General features: G+C 38.5%; 2 protein-coding genes across 3 annotated transcripts in view; one reads left to right on the top strand and one right to left on the bottom strand.

The window, feature by feature from the left end:
- The window catches only part of PDE3B (phosphodiesterase 3B), a 61610-nt gene extending 59061 nt beyond the window's left edge, over positions 1-2549 (top strand). The window contains exons 15-16 of one of the 2 annotated variants that reach the window (XM_088145987.1): positions 354-591; positions 851-2549. In XM_088145987.1, the coding sequence (XP_088002113.1) occupies positions 354-591; positions 851-1077 (465 nt within the window). In that variant the 3' untranslated portion in view covers positions 1078-2549. The remainder of the gene's footprint in view (positions 1-353; positions 592-850) is intronic. The other variant, XM_088145988.1, reaches the window with a different exon arrangement.
- Positions 2550-12409: 9860 nt separating this feature from the next.
- Positions 12410-24315, bottom strand: CYP2R1 (cytochrome P450 family 2 subfamily R member 1). Its single transcript, XM_007438766.4, has 6 exons — positions 24038-24315; positions 22704-22845; positions 18980-19612; positions 17055-17384; positions 13928-14129; positions 12410-13017 (listed from the first exon to the last, which is right to left on the bottom strand). The coding sequence occupies exons 1-5, from the start codon at positions 24248-24250 to the stop codon at positions 13951-13953; spliced, it is 1497 nt and encodes a 498-aa protein (XP_007438828.2). The 5' UTR covers positions 24251-24315; the 3' UTR covers positions 12410-13017; positions 13928-13950.
- Positions 24316-26850: the final 2535 nt, after the last annotated feature.

The raw sequence follows: 26850 nt of genomic DNA on the forward strand, positions 1-26850 counted from the left end.
TATGGAATAACTATATGCATAAAATTGAATCGTAAAATATTTAAGTGTATTCTTTTACAGAGAGATCCTAAAATCATGTCAAAAACCAAATGTAATACTAAGCCTGCAGGTTGCCTATTCCTATATTAGACTGTTGCTTATGTGAAGATATACTTAAGCTGATCATAGCACATGTCCACTTTGTATATCCTATTTCATCTGTTTGGAAAATGTGTAAGTGTAATGGAGTTTTAAAAGCAAACTTCTACTTATTTTTGCTGTTTGTAACACTAGGTAAGATTATGCTAGAAGTCCCTTTTTTTCTTCTAGTTTTCTATCCAATCTGTTCTAAATGTTTTGTATGTATCTTTCAGGGAGATGAAGAAGCAAATCTGGGGTTACCTGTTAGCCCTTTTATGAACCGACATTCTCCTCAACTTGCCAAATTACAAGAATCTTTTATTACCCACATTGTTGGTCCTCTTTGCAATTCTTATGATGCAGCTGGCTTGCTTCCAGGCCAGTGGGTTGAAAAAGATGAGATGGAAAACTCTGAGGATTATGATGCAGAAGAGGATAGTGAAGAAGATGAAATGGAAGATTTGGGAACAAGTAAGACTAAATGCTTTTTTGAACAATTTGATTTCGGACACTTATGTCAAAGCAAATATTGCATTGGTATGTCACCTTTATGCATTATCCAGGAAGCTTGCTTATTTCTGAATATTTTCTTCTGTAACTTCCAAATGACAATAGGCCTCTTTTTTCTCCTTCCCCTCTTTCCTTTATAATATGTAAACATATGGTCTATTTTCTAAATACAAAAATGTGCTATTTATTTGAAGTTTGGAAAACGTGTTTTCTTTTGCAGAACTACAAAGAAGAAAAAGCAGACAGCGAATATTTTGTCAACTAATATACCATTTGAATGAAAATCATAAAGTATGGAAGAAAATAATTGAAGAAGAGGAACTAAATAAACCAGAAGGAAATATACATTCAGAAAATACCTCCTTATGTCAAACAGATGAGATTCAGGTCATTGAGGAAGCAGATGAAGAAGATGAACGACATCAAGGACAAGAAAAAACATTTTAGAAAGACTTCATAACAGTGTTCTGGACTGCTCCAAGAATGTATATTCTTAACCATAATGCTGGCTATAAATTGACAGACATGAGAGAAGTATGAAAAATAGTATACTGAATAATGTGAAAGGACATTTATTTCTTCAGCATTATCACACTTCTATGCACTTTCACCACATGGAAATTAAAAAAAAAAACTTTTATTCATAGATTTACTGAATACTGCATTCCATGACGAGAACATGGTGAGAAGATTTTATGTTCAGCTTGGTGTTCAAGTACCTTGTTTTGCTGCCTTCCTGAAAGTAACCTGCCTGCCTCTTTATTATCAAAATGGAATGTACAGTTTGGGGAAAAAATCAATATGAAATACCCAAGATACAAGGACATTCTGTTTTACTGAAGCTCTTGAGACAAATGCCTATACGGTTTAAGAACTGGTATTTTGTTTTTAATGTGAACCTTAAAATCACTGTGCCTGTCAATATTCAGTTCCCATCAATTTAATTTGCAAGAGTTTTATTAACAAAGTTATTGGATTGATTTAACCATTAGATGACTGCAACCAGAATGCCGGGTTCTGGGTTCTTTATGGTTAAAACTGAATTCCTTCTGCATCTGTTTGATGCTTTTTTTTACTGTGGTAAATAACCTGCCATTTTATTTTTCTAAAAATGTACAGGTTTCCAATGAGTATTCAGGCTGATTTGCTAAGTACATCCCTGTTGCCTTTTTCTCATTGTTCTGCAATAGAACATACAAGCTATTTAACTATTTTAATAATTACGAGATTTTATTCTTTTAGTCAATGTTATAAATATGTTCCACTCTTTCTCAGGATTCAGGTTTAAAAACATGGCACAGCAGATTTTATATTTACAGACTTATGCTAATGCTAGATGGTCATTAAAAATTGACTTTCACTCTGTATGTAACCTTCATAAAAATTAAAAGATGGTTTTCTATAAACAAATGTTCTAAACTCCATTTTAATTGCTTTACATAGAGTCTGACATATAAGAAATATTATTGAATGAAAATTTAATGGGACAACCTTTGAAAGAAACGTTACTATATTCTCATAAAATCTATTAACCTGATCCATTTTATGTTGACTCAGTTTCAGTTTCACTTTATATAAAATATCCATTTGTACCTGTATGTGGCGGGTAGATCTCCTGCTGTTCCTGAATTGTATTTGTAACTGCAGCCTAATTATTTTATTTCATTTGAAGCCAATAGGCACGACACCATTTAGGTAATTGGCAATTACTTTTTTTTTAAAAAAAGGGGGGGAGTAATATTTGACGGATCATTCCCCACCTCCACCCCCATTTTAAAAGGAGACTAGAGGCCCAGTGCTGGTTTGAGATCACCTTAAGTTTCCTAGGAAAACCTGTGAGATGCTCAATTATGTGAAGTCTTGACACTTAATACACAAAACACACAAACAGAATAACCTGCACATAAACAAAGTAGGAGAGCCAATTTGGTATAGCGGTTAAGGCCCAGCCTGGCCCTTTGTGAGGCAGCTGCTGGCTGCATGAGGCTTTCTTCCCCAGGTCATGCACGGCAGTTTCCTCACAAGACCTGGGGAAGATGGCCTCCCGTGGCAAGCAGCTGCCTCACAAAGGGCCAGGTTGGGCATGCCTCATCAGCAGTGGGAGCAAGAAGGCAGCGAAGGTCAGCTAGGGCAGCGGAGCACAGGGCGGCAGGGGCTTCGGAGTGAAGGGTAGTGAGGGCAACTGGGACTGGGCTGGGGTGGCTGTGGTTTCCCAAGATGGCTGTGGCTTCGTGCCACACTGCTGCAGTTTCCCAGGGCACAGCAGCTTTATGCCACACTGCTGGGGCTTTCCAGGGCGGCTGCAGCTTTGTGCCACACTGCTGGGCCAGGCTGAGGTGGCTGAGCCTTCCAGGGGTGGCTGCAGCTTCACAATGCGCTGTGGCTCAGGGGCTTTTTGCAGCCCCAGAGCCACAGTGCGCCAAGAAGCCCCTGAGCCACAGTGTGGCAAGCAGCCTCAGAGCCGCGCAGTTCTGGGGCTGTTTGCCACCTCACAAGGTAGGGTGCAGGGTGGCCAAAAGGGCAGAGAGATGTGGGAGAGGGAGTCACAGTCCCTTACCTTACTGAGGCTCGGGGCTGGGAGGGACCAAGCCTGGAATGGCTTGGATTGGGGTGGGTCCTTGGCTAACAACCAGTAGAATTTGGTTAACCATGGCAATGGGGAGTGCTGGAATTGCCATTGCTAACCAATGTCATGTGATGTCATGCTTTATGACCGCATCACTTAGCAATGGAAATTCCAGTCCCAATTACCGTTGTAAGTCGAGGATTACCTATAGGAGGGATAGATTGGAGAAATAAGTGAGTTGGAGGTATAAGTCAGAACCTAGAAATAAGGTTTTGGATGGTTCATCCAGATAAAAGCATGCCTCTAGAAAGAGACTAAGAAATAGAGAACATAATGGAAAAGAGAAAAAAAATCATTCCATTGTCTATTATTGGCCAAAGCTTATCCTTGTATATGCCACTTACGTATTGAAGCAGTATTTCCTAATAAAAGTTAGCCTATGTCCTGCCTGGATCTATACGTCCCTGAATTTATGACAGCCACCACCACTGTGGTCGTCTTCCCCTGAATGTGTTTGATTGGCAAGGCTCCAGTCAAGCTGCTGCTTGTGTTGGGCTTCCTGTAGCAAATTTGGTGGCCCCATAGGTAATGATGTAGCTTCTCAAAGGCATATAGAATGGTATAACATTCTTTGACACAAACCAATTACAGTCCAATTGTTTTTTATTCAGAAAACCACCAGATTAGGCCCTGCTTGCATTAATTTAATTAATCAGGGGTTGCAGTATCCCAACGCATCTCTCAAAGACAACAGTAGTTAAGGTACAGTCTGGAACTTGTAGCACAGGACAGTTGCTGAGGGCTGTTTTTAGCTGCTTAAACTCAGCTCAACACTTCTCAGACCACACCATTTTGGGTTTGTTGTTCTAGGTGAGATCCAACATGAGTGCTGAATTTAACTATATTTGAGTATAAACTCAGTAGTACTTGGCTAGCTCCAAGAATTATTATACCTGTCTTGAGGAATGATATATTGTGGAATTTTGTGGCCATCTTACTTTTGTGCATGACTTTATTAGAAAATTCTTGAGATCCAAGAGAAAAATCTTTTGTTTAGAGGGACTATTGTGTCACTTCAAACCAGGAAAAGAGCCACTGGTATTTCCCACTCTGAAAATGGGATATAGTTCACCATTCCATTCTTGACCATCAGTGTTACGTTAGTTCATCTACTCCTGTCTTTTCCATGCAGTAACAATTCAACTGATTCTTCCTTTGCTCATCCACTGAAATTTTGGCACCTTAGAGCTCCAGATTCTGTTTGGGACCCTCCAGAGCATGCTCCAAGTCTGTAAAACCAGCAGTGATATTGGGTCAAAAATCAAACAGCTGAAAGGCACAGAACCATGAGACTAAAGAGAAAGGCTCCTTGGTAGTCATATTTATTTGGGATTTACAGTTGCCCCTAAGTAGGGCACTATGGACTCCAATTAATGTAAAGTAGAGGCTTGGAAGCCTGGGATAGGGATAAAGCTGGCCATTGGAAATGATCCAGTACTTGAAACATTGTCTTCCCCTTGTATGTTTCAATGACCAGCTGCTAGAACTCTTGCTACATTCCCTAGGACTGTCTAATTGGACATATATCCAATTTGCTCTTCTACGGGAGTGGGAGGAAGAATTAAGAACTCTTTGGCAACCTTAGGAATTTCATCTCTGCTTCATTCCCTTGGCTACAAAAAATACTTAGCAATTCCTATCTGCCTGCCAAACACAGTGATTCCTCTGTGGGAACAGGACATCTATCTCCATATTGCAATTTGGCCATATCATCCTTTTCACTGTGGAAGAGAAAAAGCCATTTTCAGTTCAAGAACCTTCCCTTTGATATATCAAGGGCTCCACAAATTTCAACAAGTGTAGAACCATTGTGGTTGGATACTTCTGTCTTCAGGATCTCACCTTCATTGTGCTGCCTTCCAGTTTTTAGCTAAGCCTCAGTGTGGACTTCACCCACTTCAGCCTATTTGTAGATACGGACAATACTGGCAGTCACACAGCTGGCATCTCATATATGGAGGAAGTCAGGGCTTCCTATCCCTATCATCTATCAGAGACTAGAATATACATATGTCTACAACAGTAGTGAGAGCAGATTATGTTCATTTCTACACTATGCTTTCTCTGTACTTTGTTCCAGTCTACCTTCATGGCTTCCAGAACATTTTGCACCCCCATAGAGGATTGCAGTTTTCTCACACTAAGCAATTTCTGAAGGGCTTACAGAACTCATTTCCACCTCATATTCCTAGTTCAAGATTGATTTTTTTCCCAAATTACTAAAAACCATTGCCAGTTAACATCTAATGAGACTCAGTATGATGCACCTTTATCATAGCTGAGCTGAGATCAAACTGAATGAAAGCCAGATTTTAGAAAGTATAATTTATTACAGAGTTGATTGTAGAGACTCTGCTGGAAATAAACATATTTTAAAACACCATAAAAATCTTTTTGCTGAAGAAATGACAACTACAGTTCAGGAAGAGATAGACTGTAGAAGGATCAAAAGAGGGATTGATTTGCCCTCCACTTTGAAAAAGACAAATCTGTTAGTTTTGAAAATAATGGGAGCACAAGTCATTGATTTCCCTTGTATTTGCTCAGACTTTGGATAGATCATAGAACAAATTCTAGAAGTCTGTTACTGTTAAAAAAAAAAATGCAATACAAAATTTTGGAATAAAGATACCTGAATTTAGCCATCAGCATTCAGCTAGAAAATAGAAAGCAGATGTAGCCTTTGTGATAAATCCAAGATAAAGGAGATTTAATACAGTGTGAGGGTGTGTTCTCAAAGTAATGTTGCCTTATTGTGAGTTTTTGTTCCAGAGATACTTAAGGCAGAATTAGAAATAAGACTGCCTGCAGAAGATAAATAAAAGTTAAGAAAGCAAATATTGGCCCTGGGGAAGATACTAAAATTTGTATGTATGCATGTCTGTGTGTGTGTGTCTGTGTGTGTGTCTGTGTGTCTGTGCTTTCTTAACTATAGCATCACATTGTTTTAAATTTAGTATAATATACTTAGATATGTATTTGATATTGTGTTCTGAAGACTTGTTTAATTTACCTTGAATCAACAGAATATTTTTGTTTAGAATGAATCCTACAAAATTTTCCACTAGACTATTTTAAAAGATAAATTGCTTGTCTGAAATTCAGTATACACTAGATATCACAGTAGCATTAATTTTTACTTCTCATGATTTACAACACATTCTTAAAAAAGTATTTCTGGTACACATTAGGAAATATGGGTCCTTTATTTCTCTGTGGCCTAAGTGTGAGATATAGTTATGATTTACCTACATTTGGTTTGTAAGAGGAGCAGTTGATAAATTGGGGTTGTACATGTATGATGTCTTTGGTTCTTTCTTCTGTGCTTTCAGAAGTTTGATCTGCAAATCACACTGGAATTTATGTTGCAATAAACATCAACTTTGGATATTTATTTCTTAGATTTTCTGCCTTTCTTTCAGGAGTTAAAGGCAGTGGACATAGTCTTCCTCCTCTTCCTCCTCCTCCTATTTTTCCCCACAACAACCCTGTGATGTGGGTTGGACTGAAAGAAAGTAACTACCCAAAGACTAGGGTGGACTACAACCTGGATCTCCCCAGTCCTAGTCCAACATCTGAACCAGTACCCCACACTGGCTCTCAACTTGGTTGGCAATGTTTATGAAACTCCCATAAGGAGGCCATCATTGAGCAGAAACTATTTTTGCTTATTCACAAAGTTGGCAAATGTGTCCCTGAGTCATTTGTGTTCCTCAGGGCTAACATGACACATCCAGAAATAATAAGAACAGTGTGTCACTTGAACTTACTTCAGGTAGAGAATTTTAACCACAATCTGAAACCATGGCTTGTTGTAAGATTGCAGCATGGGTTTGCACCTTAATCCAGGTGGAGAAAGTAAAAAAAAAAAAAAAATTAGAGCCCCCGCTGCTCTTGGGTAGGTGACACACCACCTGGGTGTGCAAGAATGTCCAAGGTCAAATCACGGGGAGGGAAAGGATAAGGTTTCCCTTATCCCATCTGGTGTGACTCCACCTCCACTTGGCCCTCAACCCCCTCCCCCATTTAAAACATAAAAAATAAAAATAAGAGGAAGTGCCAGCTGGCAGGCCACTAAAGGAATGTTAGGATAGTGACTGGAGAAGAAGAGGACAAAGTGAGGTTTTCCCGATCTTCTGCTGGCCTTCCATAGATAGGTTTCTCACCCATGATCAACGTGTAGCACACACAAGCATATTATACACATGTATTCACTCATTAAATGTTTATACTACCAACTGCTTTAGTCTCATAATGGGCTACTACACAAATATAAGAATTAACAATATTGGAATAGCAATTAAAATGAATAAAAATAAATTAAAATCATTGATAGTCAAAATGTTTCCATTTAAAGCATTTTAAGGACCTTTTAAATCTCTACAAAGCATTAAGATTTCATGGCTAAGTTCAAGCTTGCAATATATTCTGTCCATGGGAGATATCACAAATCCAATTGCCAGTTGAACTATTCCAAAGGCTAGGAAAAGCACTGACCATTTTTAATGAAAACCCACTAAGGGGAAATAGTTTGCACTTATGGAGGAATAAATGAAAGAATCACCCAAACTTCTATGTTATCATGATTATTCATTATTATTTAGACAGATGCATTAAAAAGGGATACACACAGTGTGAAATGTTTTAGAAAGTCCCCCTGCCACTCTCATTGTGCTTTCCCTGTGTTCCAGCAACGCTGCCAAAAGACAGAGTGACTCAGCCTTTTGACTCATCTCCTCTGATCGGTGTTATCCTCAGAATCACTCACTGCTAGATGAGATCAGGAAGATCAGAAAGTGCATCATTTTGCTTTGTTGTGATCAAAATAAGCTGGAGCCCAAGGTACTCCATTAATATGGAGTATCAGACTGGAATCACCAAATTGCTTTGCTTTATTTTGAAGACCCTGCATAGACTTATGCCAGGCAGAAGGAAGCAGAGTTTATCTTGGCTTGTCTATGGGTTAAGGAAACCCATAGTGGTGTCTATAACAAGTCATGAGGACAGCAAAAGGATGTGTATGTTATGACACCATTGCACAGACCTAACTTAGTACTTGCCTCATGATGGCAGCCTCAACTACATGTCATGTCCTTTGTGTCACGATATCATGATGGCTTGTCATCATTTCCCCTGTTCCCCCCACCCCCCACCTCTGCATGTGGAACTATCCAGAAATAGGATTGCTAAATTGTCACCCATGAAGTTAAAAAAATCATATAGATGTGCATAAATACAGAACCAGGGTTCATGTGACATACAAACTAGGGTAACTTATTTGTGACTTTGTTTGAACCCTGCTAATATAATTAATATGCTAAAGTTTTTGGATTAGTGTGTTGGGGGAATCCTATTGTGGCTTATTTAGTTAAACTACGGAAAAGCAGAACACAGCTTAGATATTTTATGAACATAGCAGCCATACGATACACAAACCTTGTCTAGACTCCAGTTCAATCTAATTTTAATAGTGTCTTCATAGGGGTCAATGCCAACTAAGAGTTTGCAAGTGTGTGTGTGTGCGTGCGTGCGCGCGCGTGCGCAACTTAAATCTAACCGTTCAGTTCTGCAATGGAAAAAAATGTCAGATTTTGACCATATTAACCCTCCCCCCCCCCCATCCTTTCTGGTTTCTTGACATACAACAGCTTTGTTAAATAATTGCTCATTTTATAATTTTTGGTGGTCATCCTACTAAGGAACTTCATCAAAGTTCACAAAACTATGTTGTTTAAACTGCAAAATGCACACAAATGACGGGATTCCCTTTGATTCTCAGATTTAGCAGAGTACTAGGCTTGGATGGTTTATGTGGCACAACATTTAGCTGCCAAGGGCCATAATTCACTAAGATCACATTTTTCACATCAAGATGATGTAGATGCTTTATTAACCACAATTATTATAATACACAATCGTGGTGGGAAAATATCTTCTGGATGCAAAATACAGTGAATTTTGGTAAAATCTGTACCGTCAGATCCTTGGCTTTCTGCTTTAAGGAACCAAGTTGTCTTTCCATGGCTCAAAGCCAGTAGTCAGCTAGTTATACATTGCTCTTATTGGTTTGAAAGGGTGATTCACTTTATTTACATCAGCATACAAAAGTCTGACCACATGATTTTGTTTCATGCTGGTCTTTGTTATGTGCTAGGGAGAATTCTTTATAATGGTCAGAAAAATAGTTATCCATTCATAAATTCTTGTTCTATTGATGTGTTCAATTACTGTAATGGATCTGGCTTCGTCAAGGAGAATTGGGGACACAGAGATGTTATAGTCTGGATGTTAGCTAAAATGCTCCTCTTCCTCCTCTTTTTCTATCCCTCAAGATCTGCCATTTTTTAATATTAATGTCATAAAAGAGGTTAGTCTTTTAAAAGTTAAGCTATAGTACCATCAGGAAGATGGCAGTCTTAAAATTCTGTTTTCCTGGTATCATAGTTTTATAAAGGATACTGTAACATCAATATACACTGTATATTAATAACTACCCATTAATATACACTGGGTAGGGGTTTTTTTAAATTTTATTTTCCATCAGAATCTCATAAAAGGTCATGAAACCATTTTTGTTGGATGTTTCCAACAATGCCTAGAGCAGTGTTTCTCAACCTTGGCTGCTTGAAGATGTGTGGGCTTCAACTCCAGTATTCCCCAGCCAGCAAGGCTGACTGGGGAATTTTGGGAGTTGAAGTCCACACATCTTCAAGCGGCCAAGGTTGAGAAACACTGACTTAGAGAATTATGCTGAATTCCCTTTCTATCATTTCTAATCCCTGCAGCCTCTTGTCCTACTTTTCTTTAAATTATTTTTTGTAAAGCCAAGCTATCCATCCCCTCCCTCTCTAAAGTTCAAAGCCCTTTAGATGCATGGAATATAATGCCTTTGATTTGTACTTGGCAGCAACCATTATAATAAATACTTCTGCGTCTCTGCCACGGCTACGTTCCAAAGCAACACCGCCGCTGCCTGTGAAATTACACACGCGGAATCCTTCACTGATGCTTAGAAGCTAGTGCTCTGAATGAACTAAACTTCATAAGTTCCTGCTTAATCGAGACCTGCCTATAAAATCTGAGAAAAAACAGAAGCTACGCCCATTCTTCGTGAACCCATCCCACTATAATAATTCTCTTCTCCTACTTTGCAAAAGATAAGTGCCTGGTGGGCTGTTGGGAGTGTATTTATGTAAGACAATGTTGTGAGGGAACTGGGAAAGAAAGAAAAGGCACGTTTGGTACAGCATTTACACTGGAAGCTCTCTTTTGTGTCCTCTCTCTTTGGATAACCCCTTGGCAAGTTAGAAGTGCCATTCTCTCATTTCAGGGAGAGAGCAACCACCAAGCATTGCTTGAAGCAACTGAACAAGCTAGATCCTACTATAGCTAGAAGACAAGAGTTATCTTTCACATTTTATTCTTCATGATCTGTATCTGAAACAAACAATAAGCTGTGTGTCCTCGTTCCACTTATTATAATTTGTCTCACAAGTGGCTGACCTAGGCTGGGTTGGAAACTAAGCAAGGTTGGACCTAATTAGTAGCCGAGTGGGTGACTTCAGGGCTGTAGGATAGATGGAGAAATACATTTAACCAAAAAACCCACCCCAGAGTAAGATAATGGCAATATTGTTGTCACAAAAAAGACATGGATGAGATCCATGAGATCCCCAAGAACTGATCGTGATCTGAAAGAGACTTCACCTTTTACTGCATTTATTAGCAAGCTGTATCAGTGAATCACCTACAACTTCAAATCACTGTTAACTGGATCGATTGATCAATCTGCAGCTTCAGAAAGGAAAGATTATATCCCATGCATATTACACTCCACTTACTATACATCAAAAAATACATCACTGTTGCATATGCTGATGCTAATGCATTTATGATACCATTTTATCTGAAAGCCATCTAAAACACTGTACAATCCAAAGAAATGTATAATACATTTGTTTTAAAGCTTCAACACCTAGCACGTCTAAGTAGGACTGACAAGCATTCTAGTTAAGTCCTGGAGAGCTGCACTGAATCTTTTACAGTGAGAGGGTTAGATTCAGACTTGCATAATCAATGCCCTGTTTGCATGGGTCAAAAATAGGCTGGAGAGTAATTTTCATTTCCCTCTCTCTCTCTCCGGGAAAAGCATGCCAGACAGAGCAGCACAAGGCATCTATTTCCATTTTCCTCCTGCTCTATACAGAAAACCACCCAGTGTCCTGTCTTATGCTGTGCCAAAGATGTGTCAAAGGAAACATAAATTAAGCTCCTTAGTTCTTCTGGGGTTTTTTTGAACCTCACATCTGAGACCATTTCTGTTAGGTTTTTAAAAAAAGTAAAGGGCAGTAGAATGGATGCTACCAACAGAATTATCCTGTCCCAAGTATCCCAAGTCCCAAGTTATACATACCAAATTGATGGTAAAAACCAAGAGTTTTTTTATTTTAAGAGTTGCAATTTCTCAATCCCACATCACATGAAACCAGGATCAATTCTGCATCCTTTGTGACTTTATGCCAACTGCCATAAATATCAAGAAGTTACAAGAACTGTTTATAGGCACCTTAAACCTTAACTCACTTCTTACATTTCATGCAACCATTTCTGCTATACCCACAGCAGATGGCAGCCTCTAGCCAACCTTGCTGATCTTGAGAAAATTAAGCAGGGTTGGACCTGATTAGTACTTGAATGAGAAATTATCAGCAGATCTCAGGGTTGCTGGTTAAACTGGGAAGTTAAAAAGAAAAAAACCTGGAAGATAACAATAGCAAACCACTGCTATATTGTTGCCAAGAAAACAATGTTTGTTTCCATATCATCACAAGGCGTCTGGGGACTCTTATTTACATATATAATAATTATAATCAGACAAAGCACAGAATGCTCCAGTTTTAAAGATGGACTGCATACATATACAAAAACTTTGCATCTCAAGAAAGCGCTACCGTTTCTGAAGATGCCACTGAATTCTGTTAAAAATGGAACACATGTAATTGTAATTGTTCTATTTCAGCTGATAAGCAAAACAAAATACAGTACTTTCTGCTAATGCTGTAGACCTAAACTATATGTTGTGGACATAATGCAATTTTTAAAAAATTACAAAAGACTCCTCTTTTTAAAAATTGTTGTTTTAATGTATCCCAGCCCCCAAAAGTAAGAAACTAGAAAAAACACAACAAAGAAGACAAGAACATACTATATTATGTGTGGCAAAACTCAGCCCACTTTTTAAATACATAATTAAACCTTTTAAATACATAACTAAATATTTCTTGGAAATTTAAAAGCATAGCAAGGTTAACAGAATATCATATGTAATCTCTGGAAGACTTCTATAAAAATTGACAAATTTCTTTCTTGGATACACATGTCCCAGTATTATCCAATTGACAACAAAAGTGACAAAATGGTTGATTTTAATAACAGTAAATGTATACTTTACCCTGAGTTTCCTAGATAGCAGAAATAACATTACTATAGCATAATTGTTTCAACTGAAAGGCCAGCATGTCTTTCCCCTCAGTTCCAGTATCTTTGCTTTATATTATTCAATGAATACTCCATATCAGATGCGCAGAGAAAATTGAATTCCCACTTGTCTTGGACACATACTCAAAAATTCCTTTTTACTTTTCTTTTTTGGTGAAGCATAAGCAATAGTACAACTACACATACATGCTTTAATAATGTTTTAGCCAGTTGTTAAATTTGTAGACTTAAGATTTTTTTCTTCAGACAATTTATTGCTGCATCTGTTTTACAAAAAGGGAATTAAATACATTAATAGTGATGTGTTTAAAATACAGTCTCATAAGAGATTACTCTTCCAATACTCCTTTATATGTACAGTATTTAATAAATGCCTCATATAAAATAAATCTTTATTTATGAAAGTGGTCCGAGCTGCAAGGCTCAGAACATTATTGCCATTCTATCCTAAATGGTTATCTAGTTGTATTATACTGTCTTTAATAGGAGAGTATCAATGTAAAAGAAGATAGGCATACAAGATACTTTATTTATTTATTTATTTATTTATCTATCTATCTATTTATTTATTTATTTATTGGGTTTCTCCCCCGCCCATCTCCCCCACAATAGGGGACTCTGGGCGACTCTGGGTGAAGTTATGCTCAAATAACTTCAATTCTTCGTAATCCCTTACTTGTTCCACGTGGGATCAAGGTGGTTTCAGAATCACAACAGAGTCTACAGACCTTGTATGCCTGAAGTATTGAGAAGCTCCTCAAAATAACAGGAAATCTGTCTATCCAGTCTGGAATGACCTGAACTACTTTAATTGGCTGACGGCGTAGCCACTCTGAGAGCAGCCAAATCAGCTGGCCTTTGGACGATGAAGTAACAATATGACAAGGCGGGGATAGGTTTGTAAAGGCGTTGGTAGATGTTTTCAGTTTTTCCAATGGGTTGACCATGAAAGGTACTGGAAATAACCCCTCCCCTGACTTGAATGGTTAAATTAGATCAGACTATGCTCCTCCATTCCTCACTCTAAAAAAAAAAAAAAAAATTAAAACCCCTTTCTTCCTGTTTAGCTTCTCAGAAAGCCTGGTGATGTTTTCAGAAGTGTAGGTCAGAAACCAGTTCATTTAGGCAAGGCAACATGGGATAGGCACGTATCATACCATAATTTCCACATACCTCTCTGGTTCCCACAGTTACATTTAATATCGTCTCTCTGCACAGATGAGATATGGATGAGGTTGCAATGTCATGCCAAGTTTTGGCTTAAGGTTTGGAACCAAAGCACTAGGAAAATGCAGATGAAATCTTTGAAGTAATGCAGTAAAAAATAAAAACATTTCCATTCTGGCCAGCTGTTCTCCTAAGCAGTGTCTTCGCCCTGAAAGGGAGGGGATGGAAAGACAGAGGAAGCAATCATGTTTAATTCTTTTACCAAGGACTTCATGTGAAATAAAGCAAAACATAAAATAGAGGCTCATTTTAAAAATCAATCACATTGGTAATAAATTGATCTACATCAAATACAGTATGTATTTTCAGTTTGAATCTATGTATGTTTATGGACTACTCTACAATGAAAATAAGAAATCAACAAAATCATGTTTTTGAGTAATTTGTTATTACTGATTTTTTAAAATTATCTATGTATAATTTAAAATTATAAAAATTATAATGTATAAAATTATACATGAAAATGTATAAAATTATACATTCATACATACAATTTATACATACATTATAATTTAAAATTATACATTCTTAATTCTTTAAAAGAATAGAATTCTTTTAATATATATCCTTGACAGGTACTAATTTTGGAAATGCTTTCCAAAGATGAAATAAAAATTAAAAGAAAACAAATCAAAAGAAAAGAAAACTCATCATCGAGGTAGAAGATGCTAAATAGGGCTTTTTCTCGAGAGATTTTTCCTGCAAGGAACACATTATGCTTACACAGTAGTTATATAGGATTCAACAGCTATTCTTTAAATTAGTGCATTTACTGCAGGAAGATCCAAATGTTTCTCTCTCAAGTAACTGTAAAGCCAAGCTGCCTTTCAATTAAGACATTTAATATATATATAATTACAAATTCAAACAACATTCAGTGAACACAAATTGAATTAGCACTGAACTTATTACCATGGTGTTACCATAATCCATATCTACTATCTCAATTCTTACTTTAAAGATACCTGACTTTCCTCCTCTTTTAATTCCTCAATCATCCTCTTTTTAAGTATGAAGGTAAATTGCTCAATATAAGGAAGAAGAAAATGAGATTTTATAGAATTATTGATAGAAACCTGTTATTAAAAAGGATGGTTACAAATTTCAGGTAAGCAAAATTCCAACCATCTCTTTGTCAATATGTAAAACTCATTAAAACCAGTAATGCCATTTGAAAAATAGCACATATCCATTCTATTTAAAAGCAAGGCAATCTTGTCATTATATAAAACTCCTGTAGAATCTCTTGAAAGTTTTAAGAACCAGTGAGAGAAGGATTTGAGATTTGAACTCGGTGAATCTTACTGGAACTCTTATAGTATAGAATTCCTTTTATACAGTATCTATTGCAGCAAGTCACTGAGAATTCACCATGAAGATAATCCATTGGTGGCATTGCACTTTAAAGTTTTTATACAGTAATTTCAGCAGCTTTTGTAGATTGTGTTTGTGACAATTTGTAGGCAAATCAGTACATATTGCATCTTTGGAGGAAATGCACAATTTATTCAATGTTTGTTTAAAGTGTTTTCCCCCATAATAAATCCAGCTATTGTTTTACCAACTGCATAAACATGTAACATTAATAACTTGATTCAATTCCCATTGTTAACTAACATGTTTCTTATCACAAAATTCTGGAAAGTTAAAATATATCTCATTCAAAAAAGTGTCTTTTTTTAAACACATAGGAAATTGCTGTGGCTGAAAAACTGATAAAACAACTAGCTTTGAAAACCTGTAACTGATCACCATTTGTTAGCTATATTAACATACTTTTCCCTAGGAGATCACTTTTATCTGTACAAATGTCATTCTGGATAACAATACTGAATATCAATGTTTAAAATGTTTGTATTTCTCCTTAAGGTCACACACATACAAACACACACATAAACATACACAAAAGAAAAAACTCAGACACTTCCAAAGTTTTAAATTCTTTTTTCCTTTGCTTTTAATTATGTCCCAGGTTTATTTTTCTTTTTAACTTTTTAACTTTTTCTTTTTTTGTCTTCTAGTTTTGCTTTTTCAATAGAAAGCACAAGAACCCAGAGCCAGCAAGGCTGTATCTGCCACAAGACCATACAGGATTTCATTTAAATGAAAGAGCTAGACAAACGGAAGTAATGAAAAAAACATCTGAGGGGAAAGTAAGATGTTTTGAAGTGGTAGAAAAAGCCATTACCCTAGTCTACCTTTTTAATCTATCTGTGTCCAGTTCAGTTCTGGACAAGATGACTGAACACACATTTTTTCCTTTTTCACATAAAAAGCCTTTTAGAAGGCAAAAATGAAACCTATTGATTGCTAAGTGGAGACCTATGAATAGAAAAGAAAAGTTTCAGAGGTGTGTACTGAAATCTTCTGCAGACTCAGTCTTAAGCTGAGTTGGAAAAAAAGAGATATAGGAAACCATTAGGCAGTCAACTATGAGAAACTCCATTATTTCTACCTTTGCATTGTGTACAAACATAAACAATGATGATAGCATGAAATGTTTACCAGTCAAGATCTCTTTGTTCTCTTGTATTGTAAAGGTAAAAATAAAATCCCACTCAAATCAAGCTTGACTCTTGGTGACTTCAAGTAGATGTTCATATAGCTTTTATGGCAATAATAAGAAAGTGATTATTTTCAATTTCCTAGTCTAACTTTCATCCCTGGAATATCCAGATGGTCTTCCATCCAAGTGCTAAACAGATCTGACTCTGTTTCACTTTTTCAAGTTCAGTTAGGCCAGTGTTGTCCAAACTTGGCCACTTTAAGATGAGTGGACTTCAACTCCCAGAATTCCCCAGCCAGCATGGCTGGCTGGGGAATTCTGGGAGTTGAAGTCCACTCATCTTAAAGTGGCCAAGTTTGGACAACACTGAGTTAGGCATTGCCACCACCTGTGAGTTCTTATACTGACTTCCAAAAAAGGTTAATAATAAAAACGACCATTTAAAGAAAGTTATTGATCAAAGCAGAATATTTAAAGTATTTTATTGTTATGTATTATATCATACTTATTATGTCTTTATTCATAAGTTTATCACACCTAGATTTATGGACACATTTTTATGCTTACCTAATGAAAAGGGAATAAATGCTTCTTTCTTGACAAACTGTCCTGAGTTGTCCAAAAATCTCTCAGGACAAAACATTTCAGGGTTACTCCAGTATTTTTCATCAAAATGCACAGAATAGAGATTTGTGATTACAGTAGTGCCTTGAGGGATCGAATAACCACGGACAACTGTATCCTTAGAAGTTGCACGAAAAATACCTAATGGCACTATATTACAGAATCTTAAAATTTCATGTAGCACTGCCTCTGTATATGGCATTTTACACTTATCTTCTAGGCATGAGGTTTTGCTGGGTCCAATGACTAAGTCAATTTCTTTATGCACTTGTCCTGTTAAGAAAGAAAACTTTTAGACCGTAGGTAAGATGCACATTATGTGTACACCGTAACATTTGTACTTAAATATGAAACTTCAGTGTATGATTTACAAAGTTTTTTTTTTTTACATTGTCACTTGAACACTTGTGGGCTACAAAGAACTGTGTGACTGCTGTTCCTGGTACTTTTAAAGCTGTTTCTCTCTATCTAGGTATGTATATAAGTTGTATGTACACTATGCAATCAACCTAGAACATAATCATGCATCTGAGAAATGGCTCAAAATTAAGAAATGTTGAAGACTCCAGACTTGTTTTGTGTTTTTGCACTGATAGTGTTGGAACTCTAGGTCTGATCTTTCCCATCATCTGCTCCCTGATACTTTTAACTAAAGTACTTGTAACTGTGGAGTATCCCCTGGGATGTTTTAAGTACAAAGTATGTGTTGTGTCATCAAGCTATGAGCTTTCTTCCAATTCCTACACTAAGTAATTATTGCACAAGGAACTGTAAGCTCATCCATGTTTTATCATGGGAATGACACAACAATCATTCTCATATTACTTGGTTAAATGTCATTCTGTTTAATACAGTACTAACCCCATGGTGTCAGTTCAGTGCACCTCTTTCTATCTCATTATTTTGATTCTTTTATTTATTAACAGAAGTTTCAACACAGACAATATTTTAAAAAGCAATTTCTTACTACTTCACAAATATATGCAAACTGTATTTTTTATTATAAAAAACTTTGTTTAAAAGAAACCACTGCTTCAAACTTTCATATAGTAATGGTTTACATCACAGAAGTCCCTAGGCAACTTTGTCTATAAATATGATTATGTTGTCTAGTAATGTAAAAACAAAATTCATGGCATGGCTTATATCCACAAATACTTCCCCCCACCCAAGGTAAACAATCCTAAAAGGATCTTGTGTTAGGTGTTCAACAGTTTTTAAGTCCTACAAGTAAAACTATCTGGCAACATATCACCTGCACTCTTGTAACAGTCACAGTTATTTTTATATTTTAAATACCTCATGATCTCTTAAACAAGTTTGATATTTCATGAACTGTTATTCATTTTATAATCATACATTCTATACATTCTTCTTAGCATATTAAGAAAGCAGTACAAAATTGCCTACATGGCCAATTTGCACCTATTTTGTATATGTCAAGATTTGTTTTGCTAAAGGTGAAGGTGAGGCAAGAAGATATATATTAAATATTTCAAGTTCAGCATACAAGGCCAATAATTCATGCCAAATAATTATAATATTGATTGCAATTTATTTCCCAAAATACTAGTGGGGACTGAATAATACTTGGCCAAAGAAGCCTGATTTTCTCATCAAAATAACCTCCCCAGCACAATAATTTGACATGCCACTGTTTTAATATATCAACCAAATCTCAGAAGTTTCAGAAAAAAAGAAACCCAAATCTTTAAAGAATAATTGAATGTGGGATATAGTACGGTTATAAATTGCATTAAATGATGTAGTAGAAAAATGATGTTTTCAATTATCATTACAATGCACTGCTTGGAAAGCACACTTTTAATCATAACAGCACAGTGTCACCACAATTGCAGGTTACTTACCTTGAATATTAGGATAAAGAGCCATGAACAAGACTGCCCATCTTAGGACATTTGTTGTAGTTTCTGTTCCAGCAATTATGAGTTCTCCAACAGAAAAAATTAAGTTTTCCATTGAAAATACAGATTCAGGATCATTTTTATTTCTATCCATTTCATCTAAATATGCATCTACAAAATGTCGAGGTGAATAAGGTTTCCTATTCTGTGAGAAACGCTGAATAAGGTGGAGTAAAAAAGTATAAACTTCAGCAGCATTTTTAAAAAGTTGTTGATGTTTTCCAAAGGGCAAATTACCAATCCATGGGAAAGCATTGTATAAAAATACAGAAGCACTAGCAGCCAATTCAATATTTTCACTGAATATTTCTATCATGTGCTGAAATTCAGTGTCTTCATATGTAAATCGTTCTCCAAAAATAATTAAGTTAGTAATGTTTGAAACTGCATTTGTTATCAAGTACTTTAGATCAAAAGCCTTGCCTTTGTAAGTATCAATAACATCAAGAAAAAAACCCGTTTCTTCTGATATTTTGCTTTCAAAGGACTTTTGACTATATCCAAAATTTCGAAAGCTAGTTACAGCTAATTTGCGATGTTCTGTCCAACCTTTGCCATATCTTGCATTCAGTAAACCTGAAACATGCAACATATTGATATATTTAATTCATAATTTTATTATCATCTATCCCATTTCCCTATTTTTTTCAGATGGAAATTTCTGCTAAAAATAGTTAGTAAACTGCTGAACAATGGGAACATAATTTCTTTCTAAGTTTTGGTTAGAAACCTAAGGAAGTAAGTGCATTAAACCACCAATATGCTTAATATACTGCTTAAAAAAAAAAAAAACTTGCCCAAACTTTTTTAAAAAAAAGAATCAACAACAACATCTTGGCCCTGTCAGAAACATCTAACATCATTATTCTACTCAGTGACTCAATTTTTTTAAATGGCTCCTACCTACAAGAAGGTCATCACCCCTGGATAAAGGAAAATAGACATATATCAGCAGTTACCACAACAAACTTACCATAAAGTTCCAAAAAGGACACGTTCAATGAAGAAACTTCTTTCATTAAATAATTATCAACCATTTTAACTGTCCACAAAATAGTCCCATTAAAAAAACAAAAAGCTAAACAGGATCATTTGGAAAAATGCATGTGCCTAAAAAATATTTCTATTCAATTACATAGAAAGACAACAGTATTAAACATCATGCAGTATTATAATTCAGTGATGCCAGCCTAACACATGGCATCTATTAAGAAAAAAAAGTAAATTCCATTTCAGGAACAATTAGAGAATGGATTTATTTATTCATTCACCAAATTTATTCAGCAGTGATGCCAGGCGGCTCAGAGAGTAAAATCCCCAATACAAAAAAACCATCAAAATACAGTGATGTCCTTATATAATCTTATGGTGAGATCCCACCTGGAATACTGACTAGTTTTGGTCATACTATCAGAAACCCCTAGCCTTAAGAGCCTGTTCTATTATTCATTTTCTGAGGAGCATAAGACTATGTGTTTGCTTGCTTTAACTTTGGCCTCCCCGTATGAATCTATAACCTACTCAATCTGCTACTGACCCTTTGGCTGGCCCAACTGATACATCTTTGTGACTTGTATGCGACTCTAATTTCCTGCCGCTTGTTCTCAACACCTCTGTTCCTCTTTTCCTTCATGGTCATCAGTTTCACGTTCATTGCTTTTTGTTCTACTGCTAAATACGGTGGCTTTTTGCTCTTTGTGGTTTGACTTCTGTTATCTCTGTCCTCTGGGGTATTTTGGTTTTGGTAAAACTTTTCCTTTTGTGCCTGACAGCCCAAAAGTCTAAGGTGCAAAGCCCTCATAAGGAATGACCACATGTTTTTATATTGAAAACCTGCTCACCTCCTGAGCATATCCTGGTTGTTCTTGGTTGCCAAATTTGACATTTTATTTCCTCTAGTCTCTCTCTCGTTTCTACCTATCCATTTGGGCTTCAGCTTTTAGTTTTACAAGAGTTTTATCAAAAGCATGTGAGCTAGGTTGCATATTATTTTATTTTATTAATCACATTTATATGCCACCCATCTCACTGTATAAGGGACTCTAAGTGGCTTACAAGTAAAAAAGTGATAAAAAATGATAAAAATCTTTAAATATACAATAACAAAAATATACAAAAACTAAAAGAAAGAGCATCCTCAAACCACCAATCACCCCCAGTACTGTGAACCCCACTGAGTCCCCATGCTTGGTGACAGAGACAGATCTTAACGCTCTTCCAGAAGGCCAGAACAGTGGGGGCCAATCTCACCTAGGATGCAAGATGCTTCACGGGGGGGGGGGGGGCGACAGCAGAAAAGGCTCTCCTCCTAGACCCTGCCAGTCAAAATTCTCTAGCTGACGGGTCTGTAACACATCCTTCCTGCCAGACTGGGTGGGATGGGTCAATATAACCAGGACCAAACAGTTCCTCAGGTAACCTGGGCCCATGCCATGAAGGGCTTTAAAGGTCATAACCAACACCCTGAATTGGACCCAGAAGCCAACCGGCCCTCAATGCAGCTCACACAGCAGAGGTGTTAATGCACAGCCCTACAGATGCCCATAACTGCCCGTGCCACTGCATTCTGCACCAGCTGCAGCTTCCGGATACTTTTCAATGTAGCCCCATGTACAGCACGTTGCAATAGTCCATATGGGAGATGACCAAGGCATGAGTGACTGAGAGAAAGGCTTCCCGATCCAGGAAAGGGCACAACTGGTGCACAACATGGAGTTGAGCCAAGGACCTCCTAGCCACGACTGCCACCTGCTCTTTGAGCAGGAGTCGTGAGTCCAGGAGAACCCCCAGATTACGCACCAGCTCTGTCTGGGGCAGTGCAACCCCATCCAGGACCAAAGAAGGTAAGCCTCCAGATACAGAAGAGCCCCAAACCCACAGCCACTCGAGTTGTAGGTTCAGCTACCAGGGTTCAGTTTAAGCCTGTTGTTCACCATCCAGACCTCCACAGCCTCCAAGCACCGCTAAAGAACATCCACAGCATCACTTAGTGCACCCGGGATGGAGATGTACAACTGAGTATCATCAGTATACTGATGACACCTCATCCCATATTATCTAGTTAATTTTTATCTTGTATTCAGTATATCTTTAGATTTTTAATTAATGTTTTCTGCTAACTTGTACCTTTAGGATGCACCTCTTTCTTCTAAAATGATGGCAGTTACCCTAGTAAATAAGCAGAATTGTTCAGTATGCTTTGATCAACAGGCTCTATTCATCAGAAAAATGAATCACACTTCCTGCATATGTTCACTGCTTCATTGCAACCACTGCTGTATTTAGTTTGAGTGCAAGTATACCCACAGCATGATCATGTGTGACAAAGAAAAGTGGGATGCAACACAAATACGTACATGTTCCATAGATATGCACTGTTAGGAAGTCATATGTCGGATGGGCTATTGTTCGGCATATGAGGACCTATTTGTAACTCCGTCAAGGTTCATTTTCCCTGGTCTGGGAACTCTGATTGGAGTAATCTCAACATGCACTGCTTGTCTGTCTTGTCTAATTTTTGCACCCCAAATCAGGGTATATAAATGTGGCCAAAAATATATTCAAGGCTGTTTCTTTAGAATAGAAGAGGAGATTATAGACATGTTTCAAAGCAATGGTCTTATGCAATAAAATTCCATAAAAATCACAGATGACAACACACATGTACCTCCCATTTTTGTCAGCTTCTTGAACAAAGGTAGAGAAGGCCTATCTGCAAAAACTTCTCCTTGCTGAATGAGACATTCTTTTACTGCATCATAGCCGTTCAGTACAATAGCTGATATGCCTCCAAGATCAAGACTAAAAATCTTAAAAACAAATAAAAAAAACTGCATATAATTTCCAATAATTAAATTAATGTACATTATGATCTTTCTCTTTGAATGATTGTTTCTTGTTTGACTAATATTATTGTATGAAGCCCACAAATTCACTTTTTGTATTGTTTTCAGAGTATATCCTAACATATACTGTAAGCAGTACATGAAATATGTAATTATTTACAAATATTGTCTTCATTCATAAATATTTTCCAAAATTCACAGAGAATTTCTAGAAACACTAGATTATTCAGCCAGTCCTATCTGTGGCTAGGATTTCTGTCACCATACAAGCACACTACACAGTGAGTTTCCTATTTGTCACTTTCTAGTAACAAGTTAGTTTGACTTTTCCCCCCCTTACATCCCCATTTCCCAGCTCTCGACTGGTTGCTTAAAATGCTCATTCAAAGCATAAGCAGAGAAGAAAAGCTATTTGGCACTTACTGTATACTTTAACAGAGTTGAAAGAAAACAGTTTTTTTTGTTTTTTAAAAAAATCTGGATAACTTGGAAACTGACAGTTTTAACACTATACTGGACAAATCTGTTTGGAGGACAATTTATTGAAACGGGTGGATTATAAGTGTTCTATTTTGTAAGTGAAAAACTACACAAAGCATATCTTAAGATAGTTTAGCAAGTTTGTCACATTAAGAATTCTGTCTCGCATAGAGTGAAGCAAAGTACAAAGAAATTACATTCTGATATGTATGTACCACAATTATAAAATGACTTATTTGGGATTATGTCCCAGCAAGTTAATTATATATAGACTGTACACTAATTCTCTCTGCCCTGGGCCACCCCCAGGTGAAAGGTTGTACAAATGTAGCAAAGATCATGGACACAACATTGTATGCTTTTTTTGTTTTTCCTTGTAAGCTTGCCTCTTTTCAGCTGTGTTGCACTGGGTCGGTAAGAAACGAGAAGAAATCGTTCTCCTGATAAAGATCAGCAGCCTGATTTCTCCAATGCGCCAACCCAAACCGGGTGTCCTCCGGTTTGCACAACAACTCCCATCACCCACACCAGCAAAGTCAAGGGACGTGCAGTGATGGGAGTTGTAGTCCAATCTATGTGGCATGCACCTGACAGCAGAAAGCTGAGAGGCTGCGATGCGAGTGCTGAACAGGCTGCCAATTCCCTTTTGATCCGCCGCCGTCCCGCCCGAACATACTTGCCCGTACAGCTGACTCTGTCTCTTCATGTAGACGTGTGGCTGCTCCGAGGCCAGGGAGTGGATATTGCCGATGAGAGGGAGCCCCGCCGGACCGGGCGGAAAGCCAGCCGGTCTCTTCTGCCTCAGCAACTGCCTCACCACCAGCGCCAGCACGAGCGAGAGGAGAGCGGCGGCGGCGCCCAAGCCCACCAGCAGACCCTGGGACCACATTCCTCTCAGAGTCCCAGCACCTCCCAGGCCAGCAGCGAATTGGTAACACAGCAGTCCAGCCTCAGAACGCCTCCTTGCCTTGTTCCGTGTTTTTATGGGATGCCGGAACTGCTTGTCAAGCCGTGGCGAGCCGGATTGGTCGGTTCTTCTCGCCCAGTGGCACTGTTTCCCGCTTCCTTCTGGCCCGTCAGGATTCCAAATTCTGTCGGTGGAATTTCAGAAGCTGGGCGCTGAGGCCACGTGTTGCGAGGAGTGCTTGCAAGCCAATGCCGTCTCTACCCTCGCTCCACCCTGCGCCTTTACCTTAGGCAGGATTTTCCAATAAGCGAAGCAACTTATGTAATAACGCAACGTTGCTGAGAACTGATTTAAATGGGGTGGAGAACGCCTGTTCAGGCCAGAAGCAGAGATGCGTCTTCTTGACACTTGTTTTGAAATCTAGAGAGATCAACTTCACTTCTTTAGGCTTTTGATGTCTCTCTCTTAGGTCTCTTTCTTAAATGTACCGAAGAAAAATTGTAGAGCTTAATATACAAGGCAGTTAATAGTGGGTTCAGCTTATGATTTTGTGCTATTTCCTGTCTAATTTAATTGTGGTACTTGTTACATTTTCTTTTAAATTCCACCATACATCTTTGAATCTTTCCCCAACTTCTCCCCAACACATTTCTTTGGCAGGCTATTAATTACACAGACTTGGAACAGGCTACACTTTCAAGTGCTACACTTAATTTCAGTTCAGCCATAAAAACATGTTATAAAATGTACACATGATAGAATATATTTTATCTGTTCCGTGGGTAAAGATAGAAAATTTTTGTTAAGTGTGAATTAAATAAACATGCTAATTCTTATTCAAAAATGAGAAACTTCAGCAAATGACATTCCAAATTAATTTTATTTAAAATATTAATGCATGCTGATATCTGAAATATTCACTCTTATTTTAATTAAAAAGTTTTTTGCTGGCTATTACTGCAAGAATTATGGAACTGCCACTGTGAAAATTTTTATAGAATACTTCGCTCATTCTTCCTTTTTATTTCCCTTCTGCTTTGAAAAGTTGTTGAAACAGACTTTGGGTGGAAAGCTAGGCTATTCAGCTGTGCTCTTTAGATATTCAGGGATCATTTTTTTCCCCAAGAGCATTAGCTGTTTACATACTATTGTCTATTTGTTGTTCTAAAATACTTTTGAGTTGAACAGTTTCCAGTATATAGACTAGTCCTGTGACCATGATTAAAACAGTAACTAGAATACTTCAGGTGTATTTGCCGTTCTTGTATCAAGATTCTCCTATGGAGTGCAGGCATGGGTAACCTTTTGGTGGCCTGAGGCTGCACTTAACATGGGGGTGGGAAATGTCAGGTTCGGTCAGCACGAGGTTTCAGGGAAGCACGGGGCTGCAGGGAAGCTCGCAACCAGACCACGCGGAATCCACCGGCGGTAGCTAGCGGGGAAAAGAGGAACCGAAAGCGCCGCTAATTAACGAGCCACCTGCGGCCAGCTAAACAGGAAAACCGCAGCGGAAGCTTTTAATTACGAACTGATAACGGCGCGAGCAAGCAAGGAACGGGGCCGCAGGGCAGCGAAACAAGATCGCAACGCAGCACAGAACCCGCGGGTCTGCACGTAGCAGGGAGGGGCCAACCCAGCCGGAGGGAGACTGGCAATCAAGGACAATGGACTCTGACCGACCCTGCCATCATGAACGATCAGGGGGACATTGGGGGGCCTAATTGCCCACAGCCGCAACGCGATCACGAGGCGGGGAAAAGCGCGGGAAGGGGGAATATAACAAGTGATGCAATTGTACCAAGCCAGTCCTGGCTTTGCTTGTGACTACTACGTTACGCATGAGTAAACCTTCTTTGTGAACCACACGTGTCACGAGAGTTTCTCTGTCGAACGGGGCAAATCTCACATAAAGCCAGGACTCACCGTCAGCGCTACCCGGTACCACCGAGGAGCGTTTTCTTTCTCAATACAGGCATGACCAGCGACGAGGAATCCGTGGGTCAGCTGGAGCGCGAGGGATCCAGGCTCGCGGAAGGGCGGTCGGAGCCGCCCGGGAGCGACGGGGCAGCGGCCAGGGCCGGGCGCACTCCATCCGAGCGGTGGTCGATGGGCGTGAATCAAGGACCAGACGATTCGGGCGTTACGATGACCCGGGGTTCGGGGTTCCGGGACCGTGAGTGGAGCGAGAAATTCGCCCGACTAGAGGAGAGAGTCGAGCGACGCCTAGACGCCGTGGAGGCGATGCTCCAGACCCTACTGCAGAGAGTGGGGCCACCGGCGGTAAACGAGGAGGCGAGCGACTGGTGGTGCGGTCCGACACCCCCGCCGGCACCACCCACGGCGCCCCGGTCGGAGGACCAACGGGCGGCAGACGCCCTGAGACTTCGAGGTATCACTGGGAAGTTCTCAGGGGACCCCGAACAGCTGCCGCACTTTCTGACGCACGTCAGGGGTTCATGCAGAGGGGTGGTCACCTATTCGCTAGAGACGAGGACAGGGTATCCTACGTGGCCGAGCTGCTAGATGGCCAAGCCGCCAGCTGGGTGATCGGGCTGTACGATGCCAACGCGGCGGAACTACGG

This window comes from Python bivittatus, unplaced genomic scaffold, assembly GCF_059951505.1.
Source record: "Python bivittatus isolate LINGU-HERP-01145 unplaced genomic scaffold, Pbiv_v1 ctg000480_np1212, whole genome shotgun sequence".
Classification (NCBI taxonomy): domain Eukaryota; kingdom Metazoa; phylum Chordata; class Lepidosauria; order Squamata; family Pythonidae; genus Python; species Python bivittatus.